The 17366-nt window shown below is 36.2% G+C and overlaps 1 protein-coding gene across 1 annotated transcript in view; it reads left to right on the top strand.

Annotated features, from left to right (window-relative positions):
* The window catches only part of GRB14 (growth factor receptor bound protein 14), a 48403-nt gene that overhangs the window by 30724 nt on the left and 313 nt on the right, over window positions 1–17366 (top strand). The window contains exons 5-12 of the mRNA XM_072874405.1: window positions 4815–4952; window positions 6014–6124; window positions 6316–6411; window positions 6992–7072; window positions 9128–9244; window positions 9352–9409; window positions 9495–9582; window positions 13445–13538. Of these exons, the coding sequence (XP_072730506.1) occupies window positions 4815–4952; window positions 6014–6124; window positions 6316–6411; window positions 6992–7072; window positions 9128–9244; window positions 9352–9409; window positions 9495–9582; window positions 13445–13538 (783 nt within the window). The remainder of the gene's footprint in view (window positions 1–4814; window positions 4953–6013; window positions 6125–6315; window positions 6412–6991; window positions 7073–9127; window positions 9245–9351; window positions 9410–9494; window positions 9583–13444; window positions 13539–17366) is intronic.

Here is a 17366-nt window from a genome sequence, read left to right as displayed (position 1 = left end):
AGCATCTAAATAGCCTCAAAAACAAAAAAAAAGTTTATGTGTCTCCTATCCATTTAGCATGGGCTAAGTAAAATTACTAGGTCTGACATATACCGAATGTCTATGTATACCAAAGAGAGAGGTTTAATCTCTGCCATGAAGCTCTTTAGCCTAAAAAAAGAAAAGTGTGTCACTATATTGATTAGAGTATGGCTGCTCTGAGACACAACACTGTATGTACATGTCTAGTGGTAGGCAGTATAGATCATTTGGAATTTGCTTTAGGTTATTTTTGCAAATTGGATGCTTTAAAACATGTTAAAAATGAATGTAGTATGAAGATTTTAATCTGAGGCCTCTCCCCATAGCAGTGAAATAGTCTATTATTTTCAGATTTTAGGGTGTGTTGTTTGTTTGTTTTTTGAGAATTAGCAACTTTCATAGGTGGGCAACAAATTAATTCACTTGGTCTAATTAGATGTGAAACTGGTTGAATGTAATTTTAAATGGGGCTTGTTTAAAACGTCATCTGCTTATTGGAGCAACTCTTATTTTAGATGAATTAATGTACATACTAGATCCTTTTATATTCTTATTAATGACAGCATTTCCAATAAATAGACTGCACAGCATAGATAGTGTGGACAGAATTGAGTCCTTCTGAGTTAGTAGGTCTCCTCACTGAAGCCAATAAATTTTTTTTAAATTACTTTGAAAGGTCAAAATTTTATCCTAGGTTTCTTTCATTTTCTTTTTGTCTGTGAATAACAATTCAAATTTATCCAATTTTGTAATTCTGTTTTTTTAATCTTTAATTGTATTTCTAGCAGAATTTTTTTCACTATGCAGTATGTCAATCAGTGTTTTAAATTTAACAGTGACATCTTCAAAATAGAAGGTTGAAATTACTTGGGTAATTACACTTTTTTCTGGTTTTGCTTTAAGAATAGACCTATTCCCCCGCTCTTCCTCATTGTTTGAGATGCAGTTGATATTCGGGTTCTGTAGGTAGACTTGAAGTTCAGAGTTCAAGTCTTGTATTGACCAATTTGGCTGCTTCTTTCTAATGGCTTTTTATGTATAATGTGAATACATTAAAAAAAGCTATTGTAGATAGCACATGTCCAAGCCATCTTCCAGAGCAATGAAAAAACCTTGCACCTGATGTAGAATATGTTAAAGAAGGGAGCAGGTGTATTTCCTAAATAAACATTAAAAAATAAATGTTATGTATGCAAAAATTAAGTTTAAGACAGAACAGGATTACCAGGACAAACATGTATAATTTTGTGAAAGGTAGAATTACTGATAGTGTCTTTTCCTTTTGTCCTTTCTCCATTGCCATCTCTTGCCCCGTGTTCTTAATTGTTCCCATTCTCTGCCTTCACGGATTCAAGATTCAAGCTTTCATTTCTTTAATCTCTCTGCCACAGCAAGTCCCCCTTTCCCTGACCAGTTTCTCATCTGACTCCGTTCCAGTCTTCAGGCTGAAATAGCCATGCACTGAATTTCAGTCTCTTGTCAATGTCCTAGATGTGTTCTAGTCTGTCCGTTGCCTTTCCCTCTCTTCCACTCTAGGTTTTGCTGGCCTTTCTCCCAGTCTAAACCCCTCAGATTGACTGAAGTCTATAGGAGATGATACTGAGAATCAGTATCAGTTCTTCACTGGAATTACTTGGTGCCCCCCAAAATTTATCAGCAGGTTCAGGGGAAAATCCTGCTCATTCCCAGTAGCATTGGGCTGGATCATTGCCAGGTGTCATCACATCTTTGAAGAAATCAGTCATCAAATTCAAACTTGATTCACAGAGCCTTAGGAAAATGATGGCTTCTTTAACTCTCCAAAATAGCGTGTAAGTGCTCGAGAAGCATCCACCTTAGCAAATGTTGTCGTCTCCGCTACTGCAGCCATTCTTTCATTGAAAATGTGGAAGGTGCAGACAAATAAGTTGCATAGTTAGGAGTGCAGCTCTCAATCTTTATTGCATTCAGTGACATCTAGTATTTCTGTGTTTTTTATTATTATATTCATCTGAGACAGTGCAATGTTTTTCCTGTTCTGTTGTTTTTTCTGTTGTTGATTGATTCCCCCCCCAACAAAAGACATTTATTTGCTTTGTTTTTTGTTCAGATTAGTTTTAAATTGGTCAGTTTTACAGCTAATCAAATGGTAATCGAGTCCTTGGTGCTGTCATATATTAGCATCTGAAAGACATGGTGACATTTGACACCTCCCTATATATCATGTTATATATTTCACTGCGTGGGGGAGAGGGTACAAGCTTATTTCTGCATATTGTGTGACCAATAATCCCTGTCTGCAGCATACCATCATTTAACTCTCCCCACTTCTTCTTCCTATATTAAGGACTTTTCTTACTTTTCTTATTTTTGCCCTATTTTGTTTACCTCTTATCTGCATAAAGAGGGACCTATTCCCCCAATAACAAATTTGCATGTACCTCCATTAAAAAAAAAACAACAAACCAAAACAACAACAAAAAACCCAACGAAAACCAATCCAGAACAAAAAAACCCAAGGAAGTTCTCTTTTCTATTCTCTTTAGTTTTAGCTGTTTATTACAGACATTCAGTTCTCACTCTGAAATATTTTTACCGCTCATTCCTTGTGACAGTTAATGGTTTTGACTGCAGCTTGTTCATGTTATATTTTCTCACACAGTCCTCAGCTGTCTTAGAAAGAAAAAGATGGATCTAAGATTGCCTCTTTCCTAGCATTATTGCTACTTTATTTTAATTGATAGCATGGGTACAACAGTGACTGTTGAAGCGGAGCTTTGTATTCCTCCTCCAGTTTGGTCTGCTGAGTAAGCAAAGCGTTTTTCATGACAGTGCTTCTGGTTTGAAGCTCTTATGGCAGAAATCCTGGGGAAGACGCTTGTGCAGGCTGGGAGCCAGCCACTCCTTTCATCTTCAGCAGAGATACTAAAGCCTAAAAAGATGCTATTTTTTGTTTTTACATACATTGACTCTTTTAGATTTTCCTAAAGCTTCCGTTTGACTTTGTTTATGGAGTTAAAATACTTTTTCAATTCAGCCTTTATATTCACCATCAGTGAACCTGTTAATACGTGGCAAATGGGAAGATTAACAGGCTGGAACACCTAACCAGGACCTATCTTGTGTGCTTCAATGTGGCTGAAATAGTTTAAACTGCATTTGCACACAGCTGTGTGCTAGCAGCACATGTAGACAGATGTACCTAGTCTTACTGTAATTTAACTATTCAGTTGAATAGTGAAGCTATTCATAATGCATTCCTAGTTGTGGGCTAGGGCACTCCCCTGTCACATGAAGCCTGCCCATATTACTGCATTCACACCAGCTGAATTTCATTAGCTCGTGTTCGTCTACAGGTGGTACAGTCATGCATCTGTCTGCAAGGTAGGAAAACAATAAAAGTGAAAGAAACCTTGTGTATCTTGGTTGAACTGCATTATTTAGTGGCCAAAGAACTCGGTGTACTTCCAAAGTCACGTTCACTTCATCATTTTGCTGCAGTCCGGTACTGGCCAGTCTGTCTCTTGCCTGGTAATCTGTTGCTTCGTGTCCTCAAATCAGATTTTCTGGAAGTGGCAGCAGACAGGAGGAAAATGCAGCAATGAAAGCTGCATATATCAACCAGAAAATCCCTTGTTCCCTACCTCTATGTAAGCCTAGATAGTATTTCTGATTCTGCAGGCCAGTCTGGGGCAAGGTTGCTTGAAGAGTTTAGTAACAACACAGATTCCTTTGCATACATGGAAACTGAAGAATTCTAGGTTAGTCTGTTTAGATGTGAGTCATGGTTCTGAGTAGTTTTATTGGAAGAAGAATAATAAAAATGAATGCATTACATGAAACTAGAATAAAGTTAACATGGTTGCCAGCTTTTAGTGGGGACTTTTGCAGACTGAGTAGAACTGTGTACTTGGTCTTAGCAAGATAACAGCTGTGATGCACTCTGACAATGTCTGGTTGAAATGGCTAAAGAGAAGCCATTGAATACCTCGAGTAGAGGCAGTGCATCAGTTAGTTTCTCTCAGTGCATTAGTTAACTTCTCTGTCTGTCCATATCATTCTGCCTTTTCTATGGCTTGTGAGGGTGCGCACCTTTTTCTTGCAGTTCTGGAGGCAAAATGGCTGATCTCTTAGACTTTTAAGTCCTCTTTCCTTCCTCCTGATACAGCTTTTTACAGTACTCTATGCCATATGACTTTGAGCACAGACAGGAGCTGTCTTGGTGACTGGCCCAACCTCTCCTGTTTTTGCTTCAACTAAAGCTCCTAAAGCTCCTACTTAAGCACCACTTCAGGTCCTGAGACCTTTGTTCCCTCCTTTTGAAAATGGTAGTATCTGCCTGACCTGCATGGCTTTGTGATTCAGATTTTGTGATTTGTTTGCTGAATTAATTTTGACTCAGATCAGTTCCCTTATCTGGTTTGTAACACAGGGGTGGGAGGGGATGGCACTTTTTTTTTTTTGGTAGCATTGATTTGCAGTTTTATATAAATAGGGTCTAAGGCATGGGATCAGAACTTCTTACACTGGTTTTGTTGCTGAAGTCAACATACTGCATAACTAATGCTCTCATTTCAAACCATATGTTCCATATAAATATATAACTTGCTTAGCATACCTTGGAGTTGTGTAACATTCTACATGCCTTAAATCAGAGGTACGCTTAATGGGATTAGATGCAATTATAACTGAATTACCGTGGTGTGATAGTGTATTTAGGGGTTTATTCCCCTTAGTCCTGCCTGAGTTTGTTAATGAAACAGAAGGCTGGTTTCAGATGAAAAGAAAAATGCATGTCTGATATTTTCTTTCAGATGTTCCTAAGCTCCAGCACGTATCCTGAGATTCATGGGTATTTGCATGCAAAGGAGCAGGGGAAAAAATCGTGGAAAAAACTGTACTTTCTTTTGAGAAGATCTGGCCTTTATTTTTCCACTAAAGGTACATCTAAGGTAAGGGAAGAAAAAAAAGAGAGAGGCAACTGTGAAGTTAGAGCATATGTCTATGTATTTATCATTTGTTGTAATAATAACCAAAATTTGAATTTTAACTTACTATGATAAAAAGGAAAAAAAATCTATTTATTATAGATAAAATCTAGAGAGAGATTGAGATATAAAATTGGGGAAGTATTGTCTTAGAAACAGTAGTTTCTTTTTGCCTGATAACTGCTTCATTCTGGTTAGTATTTTTCCAATCAGTTAACAGAGTGCCCTTTTAAAATGAATTTTCAAATAGTAGTTAAAATTCTGAAGTATAAGTAGATGCTCTAAAGGTGGACATAATACTTCATTATCTAAAATAAACAAAAAACTATGTATAAAAGGATTTTACAGGAAGATTTTGGGAGTTCTCAAATTTTGTCACTGGACAGTTTTTCATTTGACTAGTTGAACTTTTTGACGGCAATACTTTAAACCTGATTATGTTAAACAGGGTACACTGGAGTTGAGAGACCTTTTACATACACCACTTAAAACAATGTTTTTTCTTGTTCTGAATTTTCTGTATTAACTGCCAGAGTATTAATTGAGCTGTTTTTGTATCCTTCAGCAAATTTCTTTTGTTTGCTTCCTTGACTTAATTAACCTTAGGGGATGGAGATAATGGTTAGAAATAGTACTGGACACTAATAATTACAGTATGTTGTTTTTCAGATTATGAAAGTATATTTTATTTTGATGTTTGAAATGCATACTGGTCTCAAAACTTGATTCCTACTCTAATATTGTGGCTTGAATTTAGTGGATGTTTTCCCAGAAATGATATCACTTGAACTTTATTTTTTTCTCCCTTTCTAGAAGAATGAACTCTGACTAGTTTGAGGTGTTTTTTCTTGGCATTATAAAATTAATGTTGAGTTGTCTCTTTCTAGATTTCATGATGTGACAGTTAAACTGCAGTATGTAAGACTGTATTTTGGAACAGGATAACTACTATACTTTTCTGAGTTTCTTATCCAGAGAGGCCGGCTAAAAATAGTCTAACTGTATTACATTGCTCTTCTTTTTAGGAGCCAAGGCATCTGCAGTTTTTCTGTGAATTCAGCAATAGTGATATGTACATGTCTTTGACAGGCAAAAAGATTTCTGGAGCACCAACAAACTATGGATTCTGCTTTAAGGTACAAGCTTATTATTCTGATACATATTAAAGCAAGCCACAGTTTTTAGGTAAGCTTAAGTTTCTTTTAAGGTTTTTGAAAACAATATTCAGCTGTCTTTTATAAAATAGGAGAATTAGTGGATTTTATTTCAACAGGTATTATCTTCAAGATATGCATTAATGCTAAAAAAATGTGCTGTGGCCTTCTAGCCTAACAAATCAGGAGGAACCAGAGACCTGAAACAGCTCTGTGCAGATGATGAACAAAGTAGGACCTGTTGGATGACAGCAATTAGGTTGCTTAAGGTAATTTTTCTGTATGGACTTAACTTCTTGCTTAAGTTTACTATGTGAAATTTTGATGCTGTGAGGTAGAGAAGTAATGTAATTCTAGGTTCCCATGCAATAGCAATATCAATTTTGTACTCCAAAAGCTTATTTTTCTTCATCCCAACAAACAGAGAGAGACCAAATTACAGGAATCATTGTAGGGGGTGGGAGGATGTCTTGAAGCCTCAGTCCTGCATATACTTAACATTAAGCATGTGCTTATATGTAACCATGTTGAATTCAGTGAGATTGTTGAGTAATGTTGAACAAAGCTACAAGAATACACAAGAAGGGAACTTTAATATGTTTTTAAAATGTGTCTGTGACAAAATAGGAATAGGTCAGTTGGTGTATTAAATGGGTAGTATTTAATGCAGAGTGTATATTTATAAAGGTAGCAGCAACAACGACGTTGTGCATTTCCTTATCCTAACAGCATTTGTCCCTGGTTTTTAATGGTAAAGAAAAGCATGTGTTATCTTTTATATCTGGAAAAAAATTTACTTGTCTTAGGTTTATAATTTAAAATGCTAACCATGTTATTTTCTGGTTTTAGTATGGGATGCAGCTGTATCAGAATTACATGCAACCATATCAAGGTAGAAGTGGCTGCAGCCCTTTGAATATAACACCTATGGTATGTCCCACAGTAGCTCCATGAATAAATATATTGTTCCTGCCATCATGCTATTTTAAAGTAACTTGTGTCTGTTATACTACTGACCTGATCCTGCAAATCTTTGTATGTGCGAATGCTTGCTGAAAACTTCAGGGCTGTCAGGGTTGACTAGAGAGCTAATTAATTCATTTACTTAATACAAATCGGGTAGTTCAGACCAGTTAACAGGCTTTTTCCCTGTGTCAAATCTCCAGTATTTTGGGAGTTCCTTGGCTTATTATCACTGTCAAAAAGAATGGAAAGAGGATTTTGAAAACAGAGCAGCAGAACTATAAATGCATTAAAAAAGAAGCAAAGTGTTTAAGGTTACACATGCTGTAAATGATGAATAAGAAAGCTATAACATCCTTTTCAGTATACAGTAATACTTCCATTTTTAAAAAAAAATAAAATATTAAGTACTTAAGATGAATTTCAGCTGTTGTAATACTGACTGGACTTCAAGGGAGCACCATAATTTGGCAGAACTGGGTTTGGGAGGAACAACAGCCTATACTAGACATCCATCTCCTCAGTCAGATAGTTGGGATTGGATCAGGTTGTCCTTTTCTTTAATATCTTATGTTATCCCAGTTCTTTATGAGTCATTTGATTTCAGAGTTTTTTTCATGGATTATTTATATCACTTTTGTGGTTTTTTTGTTGGCTAAATTGGGCAAAAATTACTTGTTGCTGGGACTTGTGACAGTGATTTTATGGTGGATTTTTTTAGCTTTTATTATAGTTCTTGCTGTTGAAATGCCTAAAATATGCATTTGCTATTATAGATAATCACAAAAATAGTTTTCAGTGGTATTGCTAATAAGCACGGCTTCAAAACTCTGCTTAATACACTGACATGTCTTTACTTTCTGTTATGTGTAGCTGTTACAACAGTCAGCTGCTGCTTTTATAATGGATCTGGGAGCCATTACTGATACTCTCTCCTCCTACACTGTTGTGTGCGGTTTATCTCATGTACTTTCTAACACAGGCAGAATCTATAACCAGTATTAAGCATGGTACTGTTTTTCTACTTGTGTATAATTAATGAATTAGACAGCAAATTGGATAAACTTGGGAATTAAGTGCACAAGCTAATGAACATACTTTGTAGGGGAACCACTTCCATGTTTCACATTCCTCAATAACTCACAACCATGTCAGCTACAAGCAGTTCCCTCCACTCTCCTAGAGGCAAACATTTTCTTTTATTTTGCCCTTGCTTTTTTACTTTTGCAAAGTTCTTTACAGGTTATAGTTACTCAGGCAGACCTTAGACTACAGTGTCAAGAATTACAGTGAACTACAGAATTGCTGTCTTCCATGTCTAGTTACATTCATGCTTGTAACCAAACAGGAACAAAACAGAGCTGCTTTGGTTTTGGACTGGGAAGCTTTGCTAACCCTACAGAAATCTGGGCCTCTTGTGTTCCAGATATTACTTTAACTTATAGAATGCTAGAATGTTCTTTTAACTATTTGATATTTCAGTGCATGCCAACTTTTGAGCCATTAAAATAGAAGTTAAACTCCATGGAAATGACTGTTTTCAATGATTAAATCCAGTAAATTTTGAGTGAAAGTTTATATAGAAAATATATAAATTTATGACATATTTATAGCAAAATATTTCAAATCTTTGTTAATTTGATGGTTATGTATAAGAATTTTGTATTTTATCTTTTTTTCTGTTACTTGGACAACTTAATAACAGTTTCCTGACTTGTTTTGACATGCAAAGGGCTAGTTATAGTTAGAAATATAAATAGTTTATGGTAAAGTGATGTATTTATCATCCATTGCAGTAATGCAAAAAGATGATCTGTCCTGCCAGATTGTAAAACTGAGCTTTGCAGCAGCATACTGGAATTACAAATGCTCCCTAGGGTAAAATGAGTTTGGCTCTGATGGGAAACACTGCAGATACTTGAAACACCACTTACAAAACATAATGTTTTCTCAGAAGCTCACTTCTAAATGATGGATCTTTTAAAAAAATTAACAAACTAAATTTATTTTTCTTTGTTGCAGAGAAGCATTTCAGAAAATTCTTTAGTAGCAATGGATTTCTCAGGACACAGAAGCAGAATTATAGAAAATCCATCAGAAGCCCTTTCAGTTGCAGTTGAAGAAGGATTAGCATGGCGGGTATAAACACCGTTGCTTTATCAGAATAGTATTTTCTGTTTGTTTTTTTTTTAAAAAAAACAAAACCAAAAAAGCTTTGAAATCATGTTTTTACTTCTCTCATACAGAGGAGAGGGTGTCTACGACTCAACTCACATGGTAGTCCTATTGCCATATCTAACATGGGTATGTGTGAGTTAATTGCCATAGAAATGCAATAGCTGGTTCTTTCAAAAGGCAACATGTTTTTTAAAGATCTTTATTTCTACAGCTATACACAGATCTCAGTCATGGTTTCATCATAAAATCTCTAGAGAAGAGGCTCAGAGACTTATTTTGCAGCATGGACTTGTAGATGGGTAAGTTAATTCTTACATAACTCTTCTGAGACACATTTCTAGTCAACAACTGCTATTTTCATGTACTTCTTATTGGGGGGGAGATGGAGGAAGGAAGATTTACACTTAGCTAATAGAAATAAAAATTCTTTTATATAGGGCTATCTGGGGATCAGTTGGTTTCTATTTTATATCTTTTGGAAGCAATAAAGTGGTGATCTAACACTTCGATTCTGTCACTGACAGATTACTTATGTCTGCTCAGAGCCAGGCACTTGAGCTCTGTATTTGCACAATATTCTCTGGGAACTGTCAACTTTGGCACCACTGTCTTTTGTATTTCTTATTAGTGATGAAAGAATGAAAGCAAGCCTGAAAACATTGACTAACCTTATTCTAAGATGAACTATGCAGAGACAGCTGTTGGAAAAAAAGTATGCTTTTCCTCATGAAATGACTATAAATTGTATTATCCCGTAATAGTAAACAATAAAAATTACGATAAGACTATTCGCTTTTGTTTTTCTCTCATTTAAATATTAATTTTAAAAAAATGAGAAAGCAAGTAGGTATTTTATGTTCAAATCCTCCTGTTTTTCCATATTTCCATATTTTTAACCTTACTCCTGCATTAAATATAAACTTGGGCCTCTTTCATTCAATGAGTAATTCCATAAAACTCTAAGTTTCTCTGAGTCTGTTTCCAGTTAGATACCTGTAATATCAGATTACTGGTTAAATTCCTTCAGTTTTAGAATTAAGTATGTTGTAACACTGTTTTCTACATCTGCAGAAAGGGCTCTAGGAAAAAAAAAATGAGATCGGAAGGAAAGGGAGACAAAAGTAGTCATACTCAGCAAGGGTGGCTAATTGGATTTCCCCTTTTGTGTTTTTTCTTCTATTTAACTTCAGGGGTTCTGTTTTTAAGCCCGGCTAATCATCCTGAAACTGCTTTTTTACTCTGCATTCATTTTTGCATTTGTTACGTGAGAGGGATGGGACATGGGGGTGAATCCAACATGTATTTCTGAGCAGTATGTCATTCTAGGGCTGATGAATCTTCCAGTGTATTTCAGTGGGTACACTGAATGAAACCCAGTTAAATGAAATCCCGTAGATTTGACGAGTAAATAGCAATGGTGTTTGAAATGAGAAAAGGAATACCTGGCTAACATTAGTTTAGTACAGTGTTGTTTATGTTATATTCTTGGATCTATTCAGAGATATGCATTGCGGTTTTGGTGAGGGTGATACTCTTGCGTGGACTGTATAGAATTGATTAGAACGTGGTAGAATGAGCGCTCATATGCTGTCAGATACATATTCAGGAGTTACAATGAAGTCATGAATACATTACAGCATGTGACAAATGCTGTGCTTTTTGACGGGCTGAAAGAATGAATTATCACCAGAAATACAGAAGTTTTTTGTGGGAATAATAAGATTTTAGCTTCGGGGGGCAGGGGGCAGAGAAAATAATCCACGTTGACCATTTTAAGGTGATCCCAAGTAGGGAGATCTCCTGCATTTATGACAGGTGGTAGGACCTCTGTAATACCATATGTACCAAAAAATATGCTGTTCATGACGGCTTATAGAAGATAAAAGAACTATTATATAAAGGATCTACAGTAGTCTCAGTATTTGAATAACCCAATAACAGAATTAGGAACAGCAACATTCTTAAGGTGTGCTATGAAAGAATAAAGTTTTTTGGGTCTGCTGTTCCAGTGTAAAACCAACTTTCTCAAATAAGTTTATGTAGCAACATTGTAGATTTCATACTTTACTTCCTAAAGGACATTTGAAGGCTTTTCAGTGATAAATGGTTGACAGGATTGCAAACTGATTGGCATCTGATTGATGAATGGGATAATGGCATTACCAAAAGGCCCATGACAAAATACAACTGGTCATTCAGAGAATTCCTTATAAGTTTATGAGGGAGCAGTTGTTTGGAGTCATCCAGCATGTCTAAAAAGCTCCCTTCCGACCAGGATTTCTAAGATTCTGTGAACTACAACCTTTTCTTCATAATAAAGTGATCTTTTTAAAGGTTCTTTGACAACTAAAGTAGGTCTGTTGTGATAAGGTTAGAAAAGAGTAAAGATCGTTTTATATGAAGAAGGACAAATGTTGCTTATCTTTGCTGTTAAAACAAGGAAAAAAGTAAGAAAATTGACTTTAAAAGAACTGATGAATGGGAACATAAATCCTAATCAACCTGCATTTTCTTTCCTACCCAATGGGATTACTTTGTGTATTCTTTAATGTGGATCCCCGTATTTGGGTGTAGAGACCCCATTTTGGGTATCTGGAAGGTGGTACGTTCTTATAGTGTCATTTTTCTGAATAAAATAAAATGCCAGTCCTTAATGACAAACATATAAAAGATTTAAGTTTATGCAAAGGGTCTGTCTGACTGTGCTCTGAAAAATTTCATTCATGTCCTGGAGAGGGTGAAAGGCCACTAGGTGGTGAGAGAGAGCTTGTTAGGAGAGCCCGAGTCTATTGAGAACTCTGACTTGTCCTTATACTTGCCGTGTGCTTTTACGAGCCATATGCTGAGTTGGCAGTTATCCTTCTTTAATAACTGAATTAGTATCAGAGCTCCAAATCAGACTGGATGGGGATTTTGATAAAAATGTTGAATGATTATGGACTCCAAATTTCTTAATTCCAGGTATTTTCTTAGTTGGTAAAAATAGAACTCTTAAAAACTTTGAGGATGAAATTAGCAGTTTGGATCCATGCCGTTAGTCAGTGAAAATCCACTGTAAGCCTTTGTCTGCTTTCTTCTCCTGAAATCCTTTATTTTCCTATAAGTTGTGCTCTAATTCCTGGTATGTGGGTGGGCAAAAGTAGGTGGCCGCTAGCGCTCACTTGGTTGATACCTGCAAGTCCGTTTTGTCCATTCCTTTGGTGTCCTGAGAGAGGAGCATGCTTGCCAATGGCTGTCCCTCCATTTCCCTTCTTTGGTACATTGGTTAGCTATATCTGTTCCAGACCTGCACAGTACAAACAGGTCAGACTCTCTCCACTACAAGGCTGTGAATCAGGTACTTCCCTCCGTCCTCCAGACTTGTTCTCTGCCGATATCCTAAACTCAGTGATTCAATGAAAGCTGTCTCTTATTGGTAATTATCCCTTGCCTGTAGCAGAGTATCCTACCAGGATTATGGTAAAATACGGTTGGACTCGATGATCTTAAAGGTCTTTTCCAACCTATACGATTCTGTGATTCTGTGAAAATTATGTCTATCCATAACCTGGCTGGCAAAAGTTATCAGTGAACTAGTTGCAGTGACACTGGTGGCCATTGAGAGTGTTGTGATTTGAATAACAATGTTATAAAGTGAGCGGAGTGTAGCTCTGGCTCAGTGGGAATTTTGCCGATGTGCAGAAGTGAGTGTGCATTTCTGAATATTGGCCAGATGTGAAAATCATTCTGGTATGTCTTGCATTACCTTTTCTGTAAACTTCCTGTTGAACTACCTTTTGAATTTTCCCTGTAATGCTTGTGATTTAGGTAACTGTCAGAGTCCAAAGAAAAATTTTGTTCAAAGCACAAACTTTGGGGGTACTTTTCTGTCTAAAGAGATGCATTGTAATTCTGTGCAGTGTAAAAACTAACGCCTACAGTGTCATTCATTCTGAGAATGCATATTTTTCACATAATAGACAAGGTGAAGAAGAATTTAAGAAAAAGTGTTTCCAGTGACACATTTGCAAAGAAACACTGATTAAAAGCATAACTTAGGTAATTAATATTATTTTTGCTTTTCACTAGTACTTCTGTAATGAATTTACAACAGTTTTAACTGGATGTTTACAAAAGGCTTTCCAGAGTGATCTTACTGTGAAAATTTTCAATCTCTTTTAGGGTATTCCTGGTACGTGATAGCCAAAGTAACCCCAAAACATTTGTATTGTCATTGAGTCATGGATTAAAAATAAAGCATTTTCAAATTGTACCAGTAAGTAAATTCTTTCACTTTATATATACAGTTGTAAAACAAAACAATTGAATAATTGTGATTAGAATATTGCTGGATTTTTTTTTTCTTTTGCTGGTATATGGAAGATGTAAACATAATACCTGTATCACTAAAAATAATTAGTATTCTTGAGTAGAATTGAACATTTTTGAGCTTTGCTGTTTGATTTGTTATAAAGCTTGACTGGTATTACGAAATCCTAAAAAGTATCTTGAAAAAATAGACAAATCTATTTGAACTGGAATAGAAGCAACCCTGATGTCATGAAAATCATGTATTAATACAGGTCATACTGCCTTTTCATTTTTCAATATGTGCACAATTTCTTTTTAGTCATCTGTTTAGGTGGACTGCCTACAACATGTATGTATATCTCACTGACTCATCTGTTCAGGATAGTTTCTCTCAATATTTGGAGTCAAACATGTTTTGCTGACCTCTCTTCTTGATTCACGTTATTGTGATATATTCATGTCCAGGTCTTCTTCAGGGGGACAATTTTAGCAGAATATTGATATCCTTATTTAGTCTAGCTACTTATAGGTAAGCTGAAATTTCCTAAATTGAAATAATATTTCCATCAGTTTTCATTGAAGGATATCATCCAGTTCTCCTGCCAGAATGGCCAGCTTTTCCCATATCTTCCACTCTCTCTAGAGCTGGTTTATACTGTTTTCTTTACAGGCTGCTTTTGTTGAGATGAGAAACACTTTAGCATTATGTGTTTTAGCCACAGATGCCTGACATAACTGAGCAGACTTTTTCTTCTCTCTTCACAAGAACCTTTCTTCCAGACCACATAATACTCTAGCCTCCATGTTTCTTCCTACTGAAGTTTCTAGGAGATTCTTCTGTTTCTCAGTAGAAATGAATGTAGTGACATTTTTTTTGTTTCTGATCTGGTGATCCGCTATGATCATTCACCAAGTTTCTGTATGCCTTACCTAGGGCTTGTAGCTGATATCCTCCCCTAAAAAAGTTCCTGTAGAATAAACTGAAGCATTATTTGGGAGGAGGAAAGGCGTGAATCAATGTTTGTTAAAAGAATTGGGCAGGATTTTCGTTGTGTTAGGTACAAACAATGGATGAGTCCTTCACCCAAAAGTGATAGCTATGCCCTGGATCCCATGCGAGCATGAGCATATGCTCTGTGATCAGAATCCCAGGTGCAAGATCTCTCTGCTTCTATTGACTGTGGTCGCTTCTAGTATTTACTTTGGGATAACTGTTGTGTGGTTTAGAAAACCTTCTGAACTCCATACAAATACTGTATGATTCTACTTCATTGGGATGTCATTTAACTCTCAAATTTAAGAGACTACTTTTTCTTTCTCTATCAGGAAACAGATCCTCTCTTCTCTAAGAGCAGATGTAGCAGGAAGCTGCAGTTATCTTCAGTTTCCTCTGAGCTAGATGATGCTCCTCTTCCCTTCAAAAACATTATCTAGTCAGTTCTAATGTTCTTCTGCAGATGTAAGCAGTGCATTTGAGGAATTAATCATATACACACATGCTAAAACCTTGCTCTCCTGTTGTAGGATCTTTGGAGGAACCAGGGATTCTTTATTTTGACATAGATTGTCTACAGACTTGGGTCAATTTTTCCATGCTGATGGTCTAGAAGACCTGTACCACTGAAGTGCAAAACCTGCCTTACTTGAAGGAAATTTTTTTTGATTGTTTTTAAAGTAAAGCAATTTATCCTATGCTAGTTACCAGAAAAAATAAATCTGTAATGAGAACAACTTAATCCCAAGAGAGAATATGGAAACTGTTAGTTCCCCAAACATAGGCATATTTCAGTTCCGTTCTGTCATTTAATTTCCAGTTGCATTCAGTATCCCTCATGCCATTCTCAATACCCTGACTTACCGCATGCTCTGTTTTTGCTACAACAATACTCCATAAGGAGTTCAGAAAAGTATTTTTTGAGGGGGTAAAGGTTTTGCTTCTGGTTGCTGCTGATCTTCTAAATGAAGTAATTGGGAAGAGAAGATAAACTTTCCTACTAAATGTAAGTAAATACATGGCATTTAGAAGGTCTTTTTACAAATTAAAAATCATTCAGTTGCTAAGTGAATTATTTTTCTCTTACATTTTAGGTTGCTTCAGGTTATGTACTGCATTTTAAAATGTCTCCTTTCAGATAGGGCATGCAGCCTGCCAATTCAAGCTTCCCCCACATTAACTGGTGCATCATGTTAACATTGGTAACGTGCAACAGGTATTGCAGGCGGATGGAAGGGAATTGATTGTAAAAAGATGAGAAGAAAACCTTTGGGATACATTTGGGATCCTATACTCTGAAAATTGGAGAACTTGATAGCTTAAATGTGTTTTTCAGCCTTAATGCTCTGAACTGATACAAGTTAACCTCAGTGTAGTTTATGCTGAAATTAGCTGTTCTGTAGTCCATGCGAAAGAAGAAGAAGAATTGATAGGCATTTCTGGGACTGTCTTTTTCCAGTAAATGTTCTCTCATAACAGCCTTCTTAGCTTGCGAAAGATGTTAGGTTCCTCAGCAACATAACTTTGATATGAGTTTTTACTTTGCAAAATATTGATTGCTTTACAATTAGCAATCTGTCTGGTATTCACGTCAAAGTTTGGGATTAACTTGGAGGGGAAAAAATAAGCTAAAAATGAAATCCCAGTCAACAGACATCTGAATTGTCAACTCTTCCTTGTCTTCAGTGTGTTGGCAGGAAAATTGCATGCATAAGGAAAGTCCGATGGATGATAATCCATTTTCAGGTTCTTGGCTGGAGCACAGGAATTTACATGTGCACACATTGGTAATTCCTTAACTAGCAGCGTTTGACCTGGATTGACCAAAGTCTGAGAAAGTAGGGAAAATAACTACTTCCAGACATGGTAGAAAGGGGTAGAATAATCAGGAGTCATAAGCAGTTCAACAGCTGCTTCAGATGAGAAATCTTAATTACAGGTAAGAGAACTAATTATATCTTCTCCCTTCCCCTGTCCTCAAGTAGAATAGTTGCATCTTTCCCTAGCACATCATCTGCTACTCTACACTAGCCCTACTTCAGGATCTTCTGTTCATTACTCTCTCAATCTTGTAAAGTATCTTTTTTCCCCTTTTCTTTTTAAAAATAGTTTAAATAGGGTTTTTTACCCTCTATTTACATTGATACTAATTAGTCACTATTGCACTGAAGCTTCTTGATATTAGATGTATCAGCAGTAAAGGAAAGCAATTGAGAAAGTATATAGTCACCAATGCAATACAAATTGTGCAAGAGCTGATGTTCAGTAACCTAGAATAGGGAAATACTGGTTGTAAATTTTTAAGCATCCAAAAGTCAAAAGTAACGTATGTATTTCAAGGTATGTTTTGCGGTTTCTTCTTTCTTCTCTATATCTATGCTAATACACGCGTTTGGAGCTGCAGCAGTTCTTTCCCCTACAACAAAGAACATACTAGTACATCAAGCATGTTACTTTTGTGATGGGCAGTTTCTTGTATAGCAAGTACACCAGTGCACTAGTGGGTAGCCTCATTGCACCTTACAAAATAAGTGACAAAATACGTGATGTAGCAGTTACACAGAATACGAATGGAGTAAAGGTTGAAATCCATGAGTAAGTTGAAACTTGGTTGTTTCTTGTCACTCTGTGAAAAATCAGTGTTCATATTAACTCCAGCTATCATTCCAAAGCAAAGGCGTAAAGCAATATTGTTAGTGCAGAAAGAATATCCCTATACTTACTTGACTTTTCTTTCCTTTTAGGCATGTACCTAACTTAAAGGGGAAGTTAAAGAATGCATTATTTTTCTGTTGTTTA

The sequence above is a fragment of the Ciconia boyciana genome, chromosome 10 (assembly GCF_034638445.1).
Source record: "Ciconia boyciana chromosome 10, ASM3463844v1, whole genome shotgun sequence".
Taxonomy (NCBI): Eukaryota; Metazoa; Chordata; class Aves; order Ciconiiformes; family Ciconiidae; genus Ciconia; species Ciconia boyciana.
The sequence above is the reverse complement of the archived record's forward strand: the minus strand, read 5'-3'. Positions and strand labels throughout refer to the sequence as shown.